Source organism: Nyctereutes procyonoides, unplaced genomic scaffold (genome assembly GCF_905146905.1).
Source record: "Nyctereutes procyonoides isolate TBG_1078 unplaced genomic scaffold, NYPRO_anot_genome, whole genome shotgun sequence".
Classification (NCBI taxonomy): Eukaryota; Metazoa; Chordata; class Mammalia; order Carnivora; family Canidae; genus Nyctereutes; species Nyctereutes procyonoides.
The window spans coordinates 27,957,420-27,973,921 of record NW_026575020.1 but is presented as its reverse complement, the minus strand read 5'-3'; the positions used below and the strand labels follow the sequence as shown (position 1 = coordinate 27,973,921).

General features: G+C 40.9%; 1 protein-coding gene across 1 annotated transcript in view; it reads right to left on the bottom strand.

Moving 5' to 3' along the window:
- Positions 1-16,502, bottom strand: part of RPA1 (replication protein A1) — a 76,837-nt gene that overhangs the window by 11,331 nt on the left and 49,004 nt on the right. The window contains exons 6-13 of the mRNA XM_055336377.1: positions 12,283-12,375; positions 9,184-9,316; positions 7,937-8,039; positions 5,476-5,544; positions 4,870-5,062; positions 4,575-4,714; positions 4,014-4,162; positions 550-682 (exon numbers count right to left, since the gene is read on the bottom strand). Of these exons, the coding sequence (XP_055192352.1) occupies positions 550-682; positions 4,014-4,162; positions 4,575-4,714; positions 4,870-5,062; positions 5,476-5,544; positions 7,937-8,039; positions 9,184-9,316; positions 12,283-12,375 (1,013 nt within the window). The remainder of the gene's footprint in view (positions 1-549; positions 683-4,013; positions 4,163-4,574; positions 4,715-4,869; positions 5,063-5,475; positions 5,545-7,936; positions 8,040-9,183; positions 9,317-12,282; positions 12,376-16,502) is intronic.

The window sequence follows — 16,502 nt, the reverse complement described above, 5'->3', positions numbered from 1 at the left end:
AACAATCAGCAAAAATAAATATGGACCTGAAGTTATTACCACTTCATTAAGATCCCTCTAAGAATTAAACAACTCTCTGTGGGACGCCTGGGTGGCTCAGTGGTTGAGCGCCTGCCTTCAGCCCAGGGCGTGATCCTGGAGTCCCAGGATGGAATCCCACATTGGGCTTCCTGCATGGAGCCTGCTTCTCTCTCTGCCTATGTCTCTGTCTCTCTCTGTCTCTCTCATGAATAAATAAATAAAAACAAACAAACAAACAAAACAAAAAAAACCCCACAAAAAACCCCCCAACTCTCTGAGTCAGAGTTCTTAACATTTATCTGCCTGAAGATATCTGAGAGATACAACATAGTCCTATTATAATGTTGGCATGGCTCCCTCAATCTGCCAGTGATTCTCAACCATCACACCATGCTCTGGTCAGAGCTCTGGTTAAGAATCATAGCTCTGGATGAATGTCAGATAGTTGGTCCCAGAAATCAGGCTTGAAAACTCATCCTCCAGCACACTTTACATGCTTTTGTGAAGAAAATTAGGAACTTGGGATACCTTGTCACCATGGCCTAGATTCTCTGATTTAACCTCATACAAAGTTTTCCAGTTGGTGTTGCCTCCTCCTGTCCCTCCACTCTTTAGATCAGAGATGGAAACACCATCTAAGGCTTGTCCTTCCGAGTCAAACCTGAAAAATAAAGAATGATAGGCACTTTATATATTTATTGAATATGCTGCTTGTTTTTAGATGCCAGATACAGGCTACCCACACACCCCCAATCCCCTACTTGGTCCAACTTTCTTTTTTTTTTTTTTTTAAAGATTTTATTTATTTATTCATGAGAGACACAGACAAAGAGGCAGAGACATAGGCAGAGGGAGAAGCAGGCTCCATGCAGGGAGCCTGATGTGGGACTCGATCCCAGGACTCCAGGATCACGCCCTGGGCCAAAGGCAGACGCTCAACCACTGAGCCACCCAGGTGCCCCTGGTCCAACTTTCATAGGTCATGGTCACATGGGCTGGAATTAGTATCTTCCTTCTAGTATCTTAAGACAACTGCAGGAAGTGAAAGACCTCTTTTCATCTCAACTGCTTTGATGCCCCCCAGTGGTGAAGAAAGTGCCAAAACACAACAGAACCTTTTCTTAAATTAGCAACTGGTATATAATTCTTTAGGCTAGTGATGCCTGTTCCCAGTCAGTAGCTGCATTTTTATCATTACTGACATATAACAGCATAGAGAATAACAGTCCACTTATAATGAGGTGGCAAAAAAATGTTCCCATGGTAAAAGATCTTATAAGCCTGGGGCCCCTGGGTGGCTTAGTCAATTAAGCATCTGACTTCAGCTCAGGTCATAATTTTAGGGTCCTGGAATTGAGTGCGGCTCCAGGCTCCATGCTCAGTGGGGAGTCTGCTTGTCCTTTTCTCTCCGCCCCTCCCCCTGCCTGTGCTTTATCTCAAATAAAAAAAAATATATATAAAAAATCTGGGCAGCTTGGGTGGCTCAGCGGTTTAGTGCCACCTTCGGCCCAGGCCATGATCCTGGAGATCCTGGATCGAGTCCCATGTCGGGTTCCCTGCACAGAACCTGCTTCTCCCTCTGTCTGCGTCTCTGCCTTTCTCTCTGTGTCTCTCATGAAAAAATAAATAAAATCTTTAAGAAAAAAAATCTTATAACCCTGATATAGAGTTTAAAGGATTATATAACCCTAAGTAGATATTATCTATCATAGATTCATCTTGTGAGATTTTACCTATGCCAATATTAAAATTAACATTAATCGGGCACCTAGGTGGCTCAGTGGTTGAGCATCTGCCTTTGGCTCAGGTCATGATCCTGGGATCAAGTCCCACGTCAGGCTGTCAGCCTGCTTCTCCCTCTGTCTATGTCTCTGCCTCTCTCTGTGTCTCTCATGAATAAATTAAATGAAAAAAAAATCTGTGCTGCATTATTAAGACTGATTATATTTCTTGATCACGTATCAGCTGATATGAAGAAAGTGGCTCAGAAACATACTTGTGGCATGGAAGAGTCAGTCTGAGATTAAAAACATGTCAGTATATCTAAAAGGAGGAAAACTAAAAGCTAACCACACACAAGAACAGGCTTCTTCAAAAGAGACCATCTAAACAGAATGGATGTTGCCCTAAGCTGTAGACAATTGCCTTCACATTCTGTCAGGTAAGCGGCTAAATCTGTCACAGAAGAACAGCAAGGTCCATAAATCTGTTTCACCACTACTAGCTATACCAGTGTAACTCCAAGGAGATATATGCCACCAAAGATAGCTCATCAGGAATCAACAGAGCAAGGATAGAGGCAGCCCTTTTTTTTTTTTAAATTTTTATTTATTTATGATAGTCACACACACACACAGAGAGAGAGAGAGAGAGAGAGAGAGAGAGAGAGAGAGAGAGACATAGGCAGAGGGAGAAGCAGGCTCCAAGCACCGGGAGCCCGACGTGGGATTCGATTCCGGGTCTCCAGGATCGCGCCCTGGGCCAAAGGCAGGCGCCAAACCGCTGCGCCACCCAGGGATCCCCGAGGCAGCCCTTCTTATAATAAAAAAATTCCACATTGTTATAACCAAGATCTAGTATCTCCAATCCTTGCCTGTGTGAGGTGTGTGCACTGAACTTCTCTTTGATCAATGCCAAGTTATTTTATTCTGGAGACAGTTATGTCTTCTTATGTTGACCAGAATCACTGTAACTGACAAGTAAAATATGAAGACTTTAATGTGAGCATGCAATTAACCTGGGGTCAAGCTCTAGGGCCCAAAAGAAAATCAGGTAATAAGGACAAACCAAAGCAGTGCTTATTTCTTGACAGACTATGAACAGGCCCTACCTTCTAATGCAATGCCAGCTACCAGGAGAGTTATACATAGATTTGAGTGGCTACTCAGGAGGCTGGCTTAAAATGACATGAACACTCTACCAGTAGATGTTTCATGCAACTATTCAAACACTACTGCTAGTGGTTCACATTACACTCAGAATAAAAGTGAGAAGTATGTCACAGGAGCTAATTCTTTAATCGCTAAAACCCTAGGAGTAGGGGGAGACTGACATAGCTCCCCTGGGACTAAGCTATACAAATTATTATTAATTATTATTATTATTTTAAATATTTTATTTATTTATTCATGAGAGACGGAGAGAGAGAGAGAGAGAGAGAGAGAGAGAGAGAGATGGGGCGGGGGGGGGGGGGGCAGAGACACAGGCAGAGGGAGAAGCAGGCTCCATGCAGGGAGCCTGATGTGGGACTTGATCCTGGGTCTGCAGGCACGCCCTCGGCTGAAGGCGGCACTAAACCACTGAGCCACCCGGGCTGCCCATAAATTATTACAGCTCAAGCTGGTGAAAGTGTTTTCTCTGACCATATCAATTCTTACAGATCATGTTTCAGTTGAAGTGCTCCTTAAAGGCAGAGTTTTAACACCCAAAAAAGCTAGCTATAGTGAGGAGATTTTAATAGGCTCTCCTCATTCCCTGAGTGCTTGGGGAATAACCATGTAATGCCAACAAAAGCCCATTGTTCCCACTGCATTTTATCAGAGTCCAGTAAACATACACTAGAAGATGTGATCAGCACCAACAACTGGACAGAACAAGGAACACAGTCTTCTCCAATACCACGGAAGCCCACAGCTCTAAACCTAGGAAAGGAAGTTGCCTCTATCTAGCTTACAGTCCTTCAGCACACGGCCGGTATAATCCACCCTCACCTTACTTTGGCAGGATGGAGGTCAGCAGGCAGCCCTTCCATTCTGACTGCCTCCTCTGGAATCTCTGGGTTTGTCATGGGATTGCAGGTTTGTCAGTTTAAGGGTTTTAAAACCATCGTCTCAGAAGGCACAATGCCTTCTAGAAATACAGGAACTGCTCTATTCAGTAACAAAGCCCTCTGCTCTGCAGATAGCTCACATACTGATCGTAAGAACCAAAAGAGCCAGCTCTTCTCAAGGCCAGGCTCAAATAACCCCTTTGTTTAGTCCCATAAAACCTACCATCCACGAAGTTTATAGGCCTCCGGGATGTCAGGATTCACAATGATCGTGCTTGAAGACAGTACAGAGAGGCTCCGTCCACCAAAATCAGAAACTCTGGCTCCTTTGATAGCCATCACGGGTTGTCTAGAACCATCAAATCTATCAGCCTGAGTAATAACAAAAACACCCAACAAATACAGTGAACAGGTGTTGCTGGCAGGGAGAACACACTGAACGTTTTTATAGAAAACAAGGAAAACAGTCAATAACAGAGTAAATGTAATAAATGGTATATGGAATTTAACCAAGATAACCTCGCACATAAGAATCTGCTCAAAGATACAGCAAAACTAATCTAGAGTTAGAGGAAAGATCATTTCACTGTGTAAAACTTAAATCACAGCATATTTCACAAAAGTAAATCAAAGAAAGGATTTCAGACATTCCTCGGACAGCTCAATCCTTCTTTAGGAAGGGCCTACACGGCCAAAGCCCCATAACTCTAAGACAAGACAGCCGCCTGGCTCTTCACGTCTCTGCCTTCTGCACATGCTCTAACTGCTCAATGCACATACTTACATCTTCCCCCCACAGAGTAGCGGTCACTACTTTCCCTGACATGTCCATCAAATAGATATTTCTCTTAGAAACTTCTCTGTTGTTAGACTTCACTGTGATTTTGGTGGCTTCTTCATAGCTCTTGCAGATCCCAATTATGTCTAAAGTACAGGCACAATGTGTTAGCAAAAATGGTCAAGGCAGCCATTACAGCATGATCAAAGGTTGAATGGCAAGCACTTAAGTCTTACACTTCTCTTATATGTTGCAAACAAAACTAATAATCACAACTTTTTGCTCTCACACGCAGACTTACCTATAAGTGAGTCCTTAGTCTTGCTTTCTAGGTCACCAATCCCTGTGAAGTCAAACTGAACTGTAGGTAAATGATGACCATCTTCACAGGGCATGACAGAAGTCTCATTATTGAAGGTCATCTCATAGTCATTTTTAACAGCTGTGAATTGTTTGTTAGCAATCTTCAGGATGCCTTTAGAGATATAATAGACCTGCAAAAGAGGGAAGCCATGGAATGTGGGGAGTCTACCAGATTTAAAAAAACAAAACAAAACTCCTTACCACTACGCAGTTCTTCAATGGATGAGAGTCCCCTCAAATCCTCCCCATACCACTCAACTGTTTCGGTTTTCTTCCTTTTTTTTTTTTTAAGGATATTATTTATTCATGAGAGACACACAGAGAGAAAGAGAATGAGAGGGAGGGAGGGAGGGAGGGAGAGGGAGAGGAGGGAGAGGGAGGGAGAGAGGCAGAGACATAGGCAGAGGGAGGAGGAGGCTCCCTGCAGGGAACCCGATGTGGGACTCCAGGGACTCTAGGATCATGCCCCAGGCTGAAGCAGGTGCTAAACTGCTGAGCCACCCAGGGATCCCCTGTTTCAGTTTTCAAGACAACACTACCCTACCTTGTTCATGTCAATGAGGGGAAAGAACTTGTCCACTTGCTCATTGAAAGCAGTAGCTCTGATTTCACCCTGTAGAAGCATGCAAGAACAGGTTTAGAACTGCATTCATTGAGTTTTACCCCTAAAATTAGAGGACACTTTCGTGTCAAAATGACATCTTTAAGGCAATAACACAAGCACAAAAGGCATGTGTGAGAGGGCCACAGACACTCCAGAAACACACGTTTTAGAAGTCATATATTCAAGTTATTAAGTTAAGCACAATGGAACAACCTAGGCTTAACTAGCTGATCCCAGTATGGTACTTTATTAACCTCAAGTTAGAGACCTTAAAAAAAGCAAAACAAAAAAACATAAGAAACCTAGTGATTTTAATATTTTGACAACCAAAATAAAAACAAATGTTGAACACTGAGTGACATAAATGCAGACGACAAGGAAGCGTGATGAGCCCAATGATTCACCAGCTGCCCTTATGTTCACACCAGGCAATTACGTCATATTTGGGAATCACTGACAAAATACTAGAATACGTCATGTTTTCGAGTTGTTTGTGATTTGATTTTCAATTTTACTTTTCCATCAGTCAAAATACTATAGATGGGGGCAGCTGGTTGGCTGGCTCAGTCAGCAGAGCGTGTGACTCTTAATCTTAGGGTTCTTTTTTTTTTTTTAATTTTTATTTATTTTATGATAGTCACACACAGAGAGAGAGAGAGAGGCAGAGACAGAGGCAGAGGGAGAAGCAGGCTCTATGCACCGGGAGCCAGACGTGGGATTCGATCCGGGGTCTCCAGAATCGCGCCCTGCGCCAAAGGCAGGCGCCAAACCGCTGCGCCACCCAGGGATCCCTAATCTTAGGGTTCTAAATTCAAGCCCCATGTTGGGTGTAGAGATGACTTAAAACAAAAACAACTATAGATGGATAAGAAACTTTTAACAAAGGGCTGAAATTTTAGCCAACTGATAGATTAGACCAATAATCTGGTAAAAAAATTAGGTTCTGATATTGATTCTGCCACCATACAGTCAGTATATTTGGGGTATTGGGCCATCTTCCCAAAACAAACAACAAAAACAAACTACCTATGTTTTCTACCTTCTCAGAAGTTTGAACCACTAGGAAATATGCAGCAGCTTAAAAATAATATGTCAAGTACATATTAAGAATTATAAACAGAACTAACAGAGAAACAGCTAACAAGACTGCTGAGATTCTACAACTTGGATTTTTTTGTTTCTTCATCATGTTTTTTTTTTTTTTTTTATGGTTTGGTTTTAAGTTGAAGCACAGAGTCTGCACATGCAGAATCCACCTCCCACAAAACCATTCACTTTTCAAGGTGGCTGGTGCATGCCTTCTGCTGTGGCCCAAAGAAACACTTTGCTTATAAGCAGACATCACTTCTCAGGCCTTCAATTTAGCCTGCAAACAGGTCAGACAGAGTATCTTTGCTTTCTCTTACTCATGAGGCTGCTCAAACAATTAAAAACTAATTTCTACTGCTATAAATGCTTAGACTGTGTGACCCTTGATCTTGGGGTCATGAATTCAAGCTCCATGTGGGGTGTAGAGATTACTAAAATCACTAACATCAAGGATTTTAAAGGCACCTGGCTGGCTCCATTGGTACAGTATGTGACCTTTTGTTGTTGTTGTTGTTGTTAAAGATTTTATTTAAGAGTTGCATGCTCTAGAGGTGCCCTGGTAGCTCAATCAGTTGAGTGTTGGACTCTTGGTTTTGGCTCAGGTCATGATCTCAGGGTTGTGAGACAGTCAGTGGGGAGCCTGCTTGAGATTCTTTCCCTCCCTTTCTGCCCTCCCACTCCCTGGCTCACACCCTCTTTCTCTCAAATAAATAAACAATTAAAAAAAAATTGCATTCTCTATGGACTGAGCCAGCCAGCCAGGTGCCCTGAATATGTGACTGGTGATCATCATGAGCCCAAGCCCCATTTTGGCATGGAGCCTACTTAAAAAGAAAAAATAAATTAAAAAACAGAAAAACATAACATATAATAAACTAAAAGGATTTTATTTAAGAGCTTTAACCCTCTGGGGCACCTGGCAGGCTCAGTTGGTTAAGATCCAACTCTTGGCTTCAGCTCAGGTCAGGATCTCAGGGATGTGAGATTGAGCCTGGTGTCAGGCTCCAAGCTGGGAGTGGAGTCTGCTTAAGGTTCTCTCTCTCTCTCTAAAAAAAAAAAAAAACACCCAAAAAAACTCTCTCTCTCTCCCTTTCCCTCTGCCCCTCCCCTTATACCTCCCCTTCTGAAGAAGAAAAAAAAAGACCTTTAACCCTTTGCCCCCAGACAGCATTAAAAGCCTACAGAGGAGGAAAAACAACAATAATAATCATGTTTATTTTTGGCCTACTGCTGTTTTTCATCACACAGGCTTATACAGAGATGAGCTCTCTTTCTCAGACTACTCGTATTTTCCCACTTGACAACTACTCACACTTTCATCAACTAGTTCTATGGAGAAAAGCTTCCCTTCCCCTCGGGAATTGCTCCAGGTACGGATCTGACTTTTGTTGGTAACTCGAGCACAGATAGTCCACCTAAAAACCAAATAGATTATATTAGTACTCAGGTCTTAACTGGGAAAGATCTAAAAGGTTCCCTATTATCTTCCTATAGCCTTTCTTACCTTATGCATATTCCATTTTTCAACGTAAGCTGTATTTTAATCCAACTGATTAAAACCCCAAGATGACACACAGGTTTGACAGTTTATAGAATAAGCAAGTAATAAAACATATCAGATGATTTAACACTAACTCATTCTCCTGTCAAATTAGCAAATTTATAAACGCTCTCCCTTCTCCAAAAAGCAACACGAAGGCAACAGTATCCCCTTAATGAAAGGTTCTAAGCTAGAAAATGCAGTAATAACAGCAATTATATTTTGCCACTATTTTCAATTACGGGAACTGATCAAACTGGTGTCAAACTTCTGTCCATTCTAGCCCACACTGAATATAAATATGGGACAGTGTTGGTAAGCCACCAAAAGAAAACACACTAAAGCAGTATGACCTTAGACAGAGGCCACTAAAAAAAGGAGGTACAAGACCCAATATCCAGTCCTGGTGTCTATACTGAACCCAAGTGTTGGGCACATTGGTTACCTTACTCATTTTCCCTGCACTGCAAAGAATTGAAGATTAGATAACATATCTAAAAGAATTCTGAAAAGAGAAGTGATTTTCAACTGCTAAAATTAACTTTTAATGGAAAAGAATTATATATATAACTAGTATCTGTTCAGGGTATATTAATGTGGCTATACAAACAGTACAGATTCTCTTACTCAACTAAATCACAGTAACAATTTTTAGACTAAAAGTCACTTATATATCATAGAAGGTGAAATGCCTTCTGAAATAAAACAAATATTTATTTTTTCTCATAAGACAATAAATGGATTCTTTAAACATTAAGTATTTTTCAATTAAAATTCTTTCAAAACAAATGAAACTCTATAGGCTATCGTAGATTGTTTTTCTTGCCATTCTTTCATGGTAAGAGAGCCAAAGGTCACCACAATTTGTACCCTCTTTCTCCTTTCAAGGAAAAAAAAAGATGAAACTTATTTTATATATGGTAACCCTGAAGTTCACACATAAATACCTCAAGAGCCCATAATAACCTCTAACATCATATTGTAGATATATCCTGAGCTTACTCTATGGCATAACTCACTTGGATTGGTAAGGAGTAAGGCTGGCAATGGGCACCACTTTGACCTGTGTTCCTCCAGAACTACTCGCTAGGCTGGTACCTCCAGGTTTTCCAAATGTCTTTGAGACACCGTAAGTCTTAGAAGCAGTGAAACCTTTAAAAACAAACACAAAGGAGGATCATCATTATTCTACCTAAATTTTTTTAAAAATATTTATTTAAGAGAGAGAGAGAGAGAAAGAGAGAGAGAGAGAGAGAGAGAGAGAGAGAGAGAGAGAGAGAGGCAGAGACACAGGCAGAGGGAGAAGCAGGCTCCACGCAGGGAGCCCGACATGGGACTCGACCCCGGGTCTCCAGGATCACACCATGGGCTGAAGGCGGCACTATACCGCTGAGCCACCAGGGATGCCCTATTCTATGTAAATTTTAAACAAATTTTGTAATAACTCTCAATTACTGAGATGTCACTGGTGAAATATAAAATGAAAGCAAAGCTCTGCCTTTTTAGTAATCAAAGAGATATGGAGATTACATAGAGACCACAGACGCCTGGGTGGCTCAGCAGTTGAGCGTCTGCCTTCAGCTCAGGGCATGATTTCGAGGTCCTGGGATCAAGTCCCACATCCGCTCCCTGCAGGAACCCTGCTTCTGTCTCTGCCTCTGTGTCTCTGACGAATAAATAAAATCTTAAAAACAAAAACAAAAGCAAAAAAACCCCTCAAAAAACAAACAGAGACCAAAACAGGAGGCTAGGAAAGTAACTGTGAATGAAGCCTGGGCACACAGAAGCTTACTACTTTATCTGTTGACTTAAGCTCTGACTGAAGTCAAGATAGTAATTCTGGTGAGTCCAGACACTGTTCTGGCCCATCTTTCTTAGACTGTCCTCTTGTATCAATGGGCAAGATAATGGGTTAGAGAAAGAAAATCAAGCAACCTCCTTGACTGGTAATACTGACAGTTAAGTCACTAGTTGCATAAGAAAAAAAAAAGCAAAAGGAAAGGCTAGGAGGTAAGGCACATAATGGATGAACCATCTGAGGTGAAGGGTACCTACCACAAATATTTTACCTCAAACATCCTCAGAAGACTGTTTTCTTTCTTTCTTTTTTTTTAAAGATTTTATTTATTCATGAGAGACAGAGACAGAGAGAGAGAGAGAGAGAGAGAGAGAGGCAGAGGGAGAAACAGGCTCCATGCAGGGAGCCCGATGTGGGACTCGATCCCGGGTCTCCAGGATCAGGCCCTGGCTGAAGGCGGTGCTAAACTGCTGAGCCACCCGGGCTGCCCTATATGCAGTTTTTATGAAGTTTCAACCTCCAAACTCAGAAAACAATTCAGTCCAATTACTTCATATCTTCTCTACCAAAGCATTTCTTTAGGATGGAATTTGGCTGGAAATGTAAATCTACCATTATTCAGCATTTCTTTATTGAGTTTCCAAACCTGTAAGACACCATTCTAGGTATTTGCAGTATTTAGTAAAAACTATACAGAGACTGTCCTGGATCTTAACATATTCTATTCTAATTGGGGAGTCAAGAGAAAACTACACATACGACAGTAATAATTGCCTCAAAGTTATGCAAGAAGCACATGAACTCTGAAGAATATATGCATGTGTACATATACCTAATATTATCTATAAGATACAGTTCTATAACACACATACACACACTTCCCCTCAATACAGTCTTCTTTTCTTTCACCACCCAGTTGATGTGTGTTTAGACAACATTAATTGATTTTTAAAAATAAATGTTAGGGACTCATTGGTGGCTCAGTTGGTTAAGCTTCTGCCTTCGGCTCAGGTCATGATCCCAAGGTCCTGGAATCAAGCCCCTGCAAGCAGGGAGCCCTGCTTCTCCCTCAGCCTCTGCCTGTGCTGCTTGTGCTCTCTTGCTTGTTTCTTCTCTTTCTCTTTCAAAAAACAAATTAAAAAAAAAAGTTAATATAAGCCAAAGATTGACAATTGGGAAAATACATCTGTGGGAGGAGGGAGAGGAATAACATACTACTTTAGTTCAGCCTAAGGAAGTGACTAATTATTAGATTATTCACCACTTTAGATACTAAATCTATTTCGTGACCTCTTTCAACAGTACATAACTTACAAGTTGTATATATAAATAGATCCACTTATAAAAGGAGATAGAAGATTGACAGATATTGCAAAGTAGATAAAAACATAAAAAACCAAAGGGGAGGGATCCTTGGGTGGCGCAGCGGTTTGGCGCCTGCCTTTGGCCCAGGGCGGGATCCTGGAGACCCGGGATCGAATCCCACATCAGGCTCCTGGTGCATGGAGCCTGCTTCTCCCTCTGCCTATCTCTCTCTCTGTGACTATCATAAAAAAAAAAAAAAAAAAAAAAAAAAAAAAAACCCAAAGGGGAAAAAGTCCCATGTCCTCAAGGTTTCACAGTAACATTAGTGACGTCTTAACCTTGCTTTTCTTAAAATTTCAGCATTGAAAATTAGTAATTAAGAGTTGAGGGGAGAAGAGGTGGGACATAAGAAGCTGTGACAGAAAAAAGAACCTCTAAAAATGAATCCAACCCAAATCCTCATTTTTAATAGTAGTTCCTAAAGTGAAGACAAGAAAGTAAACAAAATGATTCCATTACAGTCTCTCAGGACCTATTGCAAGAGAGAGGTAAAGGAAGATTTCTCATCCATGAGACCGAGAAACAGAACCAAGGACCAACATAAATGATACCATCTTCACGTTAAGATAAATACCTATGAGAACCCCGAATGGGAAACTTGGAGAGAGACAAGTGGATTCCAAATAGTTAAAAGGCAAGAACTTAAAGGTATGTAAATTCACAAAGTCAAGAGAGCGTAATAAAATGTAGGATGTGAGAAAGTACCACATAAACTATTAACAGAGAACAGTATATCATTCTGATGAAAATAGGCATATTAAGTATCTTTAAAAGACTATCTTTAATCATTTCTTCAATCACACACTTTATAGTAAGAACTGGAATTCCCCTCTGCAAGAACCAACTATCATGATCAGGATTTTGAAAAATTCCCTTTAGTCCCAGATTAAATTTCAAAACATTATTCAGAAGCCTGATACATATATCTAGCACATGTCTTCATGTGGCCATTTACCCATTGTTGAGCTCCCATTCTGTTGCTGGGGCTTGTTGGCTGGTGGATTGGCTGCTGAGACTGGAGAAGGAACTGCCTGCTGCTGCCCATGTCCTGAGGACCAAAAGAAAAACAATTTCAGTGCAAATAATTCAGGCTAAAAGATTTAAACTCAAGTAGAAGAAATACTCTGAAAAAATGTAAATTTTTTATTTTGTTAGACTCTCATGGGTCAGAATTCATGCTGGGGTATTCAACTACATGCAGTCCATTTGCTAAGAGTTCACATCTGTTTTCATTATATAAAAGGTTGGCTCCATTTACCTTTCACCTGCTTATAATTGATAGTTTTCGGATTTTTAAAAAAGATTTTTAAAAATTATTTATTTATTCATGAGAGATAGAGAGAGAGGCAGAGACACAGGCAGAGGGAGAAGCAGGCTCCATGCAGAGAGCCCGAAGTGGGACTCAATTCCAGGACCCCAGGATCACGCCCTGAGAAGGCAGATGCACTTAACCACTGAGCCACCTAGGCGTCCCAATAGCTTTCAGTTTTAATGAGGTTCTCCCCTAAAGTCTTGCCCATTTCTCCTGCATGAACCTGAAGTCAAGTCACTGGCTGAATCTATGACATCATCACTATTTCCATAGCAACAGATCGATGTCATCAACATAATTGTGTTCAAGGTAGGATCTATCAGAAGAAAAAGCTGGGTGGTAAGAAAAGCCTAAAAGCAGTTCAATTGTCTCTGAAGTGCTCCTGCTTCAAAGGAAAAGGAGACATTCAGAAAGGATTCTACCCTTTCCCTCCCAAACAAAGCAACCTTATTTTGCAACTGACAGTTGATGGAAAATAAGAGTTGAAAGAGCCTTAGGTACCGTGAAGTGCTAGTGAACTGTCACAGCAGGAAGAGATGAGATGGAGTTCAGAAGCAGGTGTGTCAAGGAAACAGAAAGATTAAAAGGAAAGGAGGGGGAAAGGAACAGGTCTCTCAAGCGGAAAATAAGAAATCCCACACCATGAGACTCTTTATTTGCCCCTCACCCTTTCTACAAATGTTTATGAGTTGAAGAATGTTAAAACTGCAAAATATACCCAATTAAAAAATAATTGATTTATGGAATTTGATTTTGCCTTTGTGAGGGGCACTGAAAGCAGAAGTCAACCTAATCCAGGCTGCTCACCAAGAGTACCTGCAGCACAGAGAACAGCTCAAAATTATTTCCTAGAAAGTCCTAGCAACAAAATGGCGAGGACTGATGAAAGGGCTCCCTGCCTGCCTTTTCCAATCACTAGGCTTATTCCTGCTGGGTTTCCCAAAGCCCTCACTCAACTGGGCCTACTAAACACTGACTTCATTTCCTTCTGCCAATATTACTCTTAACTAGTACAACAAAATGAGAGTTATTAACTGTGCCATTAGAGTAAAATAAACTTAGCATAAAATTAAAAAGGTTAAAACAGAATTGCTTATTCTTTAGTTCTTCCTATGGAGGGAAAATTGAGAACTTGTTTTCTTTTCTTTTCTTTTTTATTTTTATTTATGATAGTCACAGAGAGAGAGAGAGAGAGAGAGAGAGAGAGAGAGACAGGCAGAGGGAGAAGCAGGCTCCATGCACTGGGAGCCCGACGTGGGATTCGATCCCGGGCCTCCAGGATTGCGCCCTGGGCCAAAGGCAGGCGCCAAACCGCTGCGCCACCCAGGGATCCCCGAGAACTTGTTTTCTTTAATCTCCATCACTAATTTCACCAATCCCCCCACCCACCTTTCCTCTGGTCACCATCAGTTTATTCTCTAGAGTTCGGAGTCTCTTTCTTGGCTCATTTGCTTTCTTCCTTAAATTCCACATATGAATGAAATCATACGGTATTTGTCTGATTCATTTATTTCACTTAGCATAATGCTCTCTGACTCCATCCACGTTGCTGCAAATGGCAAGATTTTAATCTTCTTTTTAAGGCTGAATGATACAACAATGTATATATTTACCACATTTTCTTTATCCATTCATCTATCAGTGGACACTTGGACTGTTTCCATAATTTGGCTATTGTAAATAATGTTGCAATAAACACAAGGGTGCATGTAACCTTTTAAATCCATGTTTTTGCATTTTGGGGGTAAATACTCAGTAGTGCTATTACTGGATCCTAAGGTTGTTCCATTTTTAACTTTTTGAGGAACCTCCATACTGTTCTCTACAGTGGCTGCACCAGTTTGCATTCCCACAAACAGGGCAAGAGGGATCCATTACTCCTCATCCTCACCAATACTTGTTTCTTGTGTTGTTGGTTTTAGCTATTCTGACAGGTATGATGTGACATCTCATTGTAGTTTTGAGTTGCATTTCCCTGATGATGAGTGATGTTGGGCATCTTTCATTGTGTCTGTAGGCAATCTGTTTATTTTCTTTGGAGAACTGTCTGTTTATATCTTTGCCCATTTTTTAACTGGGTTATTTGGTTTTTGGGTATTGAGTTGTATCAGTTCTTTATATATTGTGGATATTAAGTCTTTATCAGACATGGCATTTATAAATATCTTCTCTCATTCTGTAGGTTGACTTTTAGTTTTGTTGACTGTTTCCTTTGCTGTGTACAAGCTTTTTATTTTGATGTAGTCCCAATAGTTTATTTTTACTCCAGAAACACATCTAAGAAAGATATTGCTATGGACAATGTCAAAGAAATTATTGCCTATGTTCTCCTAGGATTATTATGGTTTAGGTCTCATATTTAGATCTTTAATCAATTTTTTTAAAGGATATATATTTTTGAATTTTATTTAATTATTAATGAGAGACATACACAGAGAGAGAGAGAGGCAGCGACACAGGCAGAGGGAGAAGCAGGCTCCATGCAGGGAGCACAACGTAGGACTCGATCCCAGGTCTCCAGGATCCCGCCCTGGGCTGAAGGTGGCGCTCAACCGCTGAGCCACCTGGGCTGCCCATCTTTAATCAATTTTGAGTTTATTTTTGGGTATGGTGTAAAAGAGCAGTTCAGTTTCATTCCTTTACATGGAGCTGTCCAGTTTTCCCAACACAATTTGTTGAAGAGACTGTCTTTTTCCCATTATATATTCTTTCCTCCTTTGTTAAAGATTAATTGATCATATAATTGTGGGTTTATTCCTAGGTTTTCTATTCCGTTGCATTGATCTATGTGTCTATTTTTGTGCCAGTAGTATACTGCTTTGATTACTATGATTTAATACAACTTAAAGTTGGGATGCCTGGGTGGCTCCTTGGTTGGGTGTCTGCTCTCGGCTCAGGGCGTGGTCCCAGAGTCCCAGGATGATTTCATTCCCATGAGATCATGACCCGAGCCAAAACCAAGAGTCAGACATTCAACCGACTGAGCCACCCATGTGCACCATGCAACAGATTTCTATACATTGATTTTGTATCCTGCAACTTCAATGAATTCATGTATCAGCTCTAGCGTCTTTAGGATTTTCTATATATAGTATCATGTCATTGGCAAATAGTGGAAGTTTTACTTCTTCCTTACCAATTTGGATGCCTTTTCTTTTTGTTGTGAGAGACTTTATTTACAGAGAAAAAAGAACCTAGATTATTGATAATGAGTTTTTGGATTTACTTTTCAGCTTTCCCATCATCTCTGAATTTACAACGTGTCATATGAAATTGCATGGGAAAACTGCTCTTCTTTGACAAAGTACCTAGTGATGGAACATTTTGCAATTTTATTTATTTATCTAGGTTTGTATGGGGAAATCCTTTTTTTTTTTTTTAAAAGATTTTATTTGTTTATCTATGAGAGACACACAGAGAGAGGCAGAGACATAGGCAGAGGGAGAAGCAGGCTCCCTGTGGGTAGCCTGATGTGGGACTCGATCCCAGGACCCTGGGATCATGACCTGAGCCAGAGGTAGATGCTCAACCAACTGAGCCACCCAGGTACCCCAGGAAATCTTTTTCTAAAAAAAAAAAAAAAAGATTTTATTTACTTGAGAGAGTAAGAGAGAGCATTAAGCAGGGGAGAGGGGCAAAGGAAGAGGGAGAAGCAGACTTCCTGCTGAGGAGAGAGCCCAATGTGGGGTTCGATCCTAGGATCCTGTAATCATGAGCTGAGCTGAAAGCAGATGCTTAATCGACTGAGCCACCCAGGTGCCCAGCATTTTGAAATTTTAAAGTAAACCTTTTCCAAAACCATTAGGAAAACTGAGTTGTTTAGTGAACAGTATTAGGGCTAAATAACTGGAAAAAATAAAACT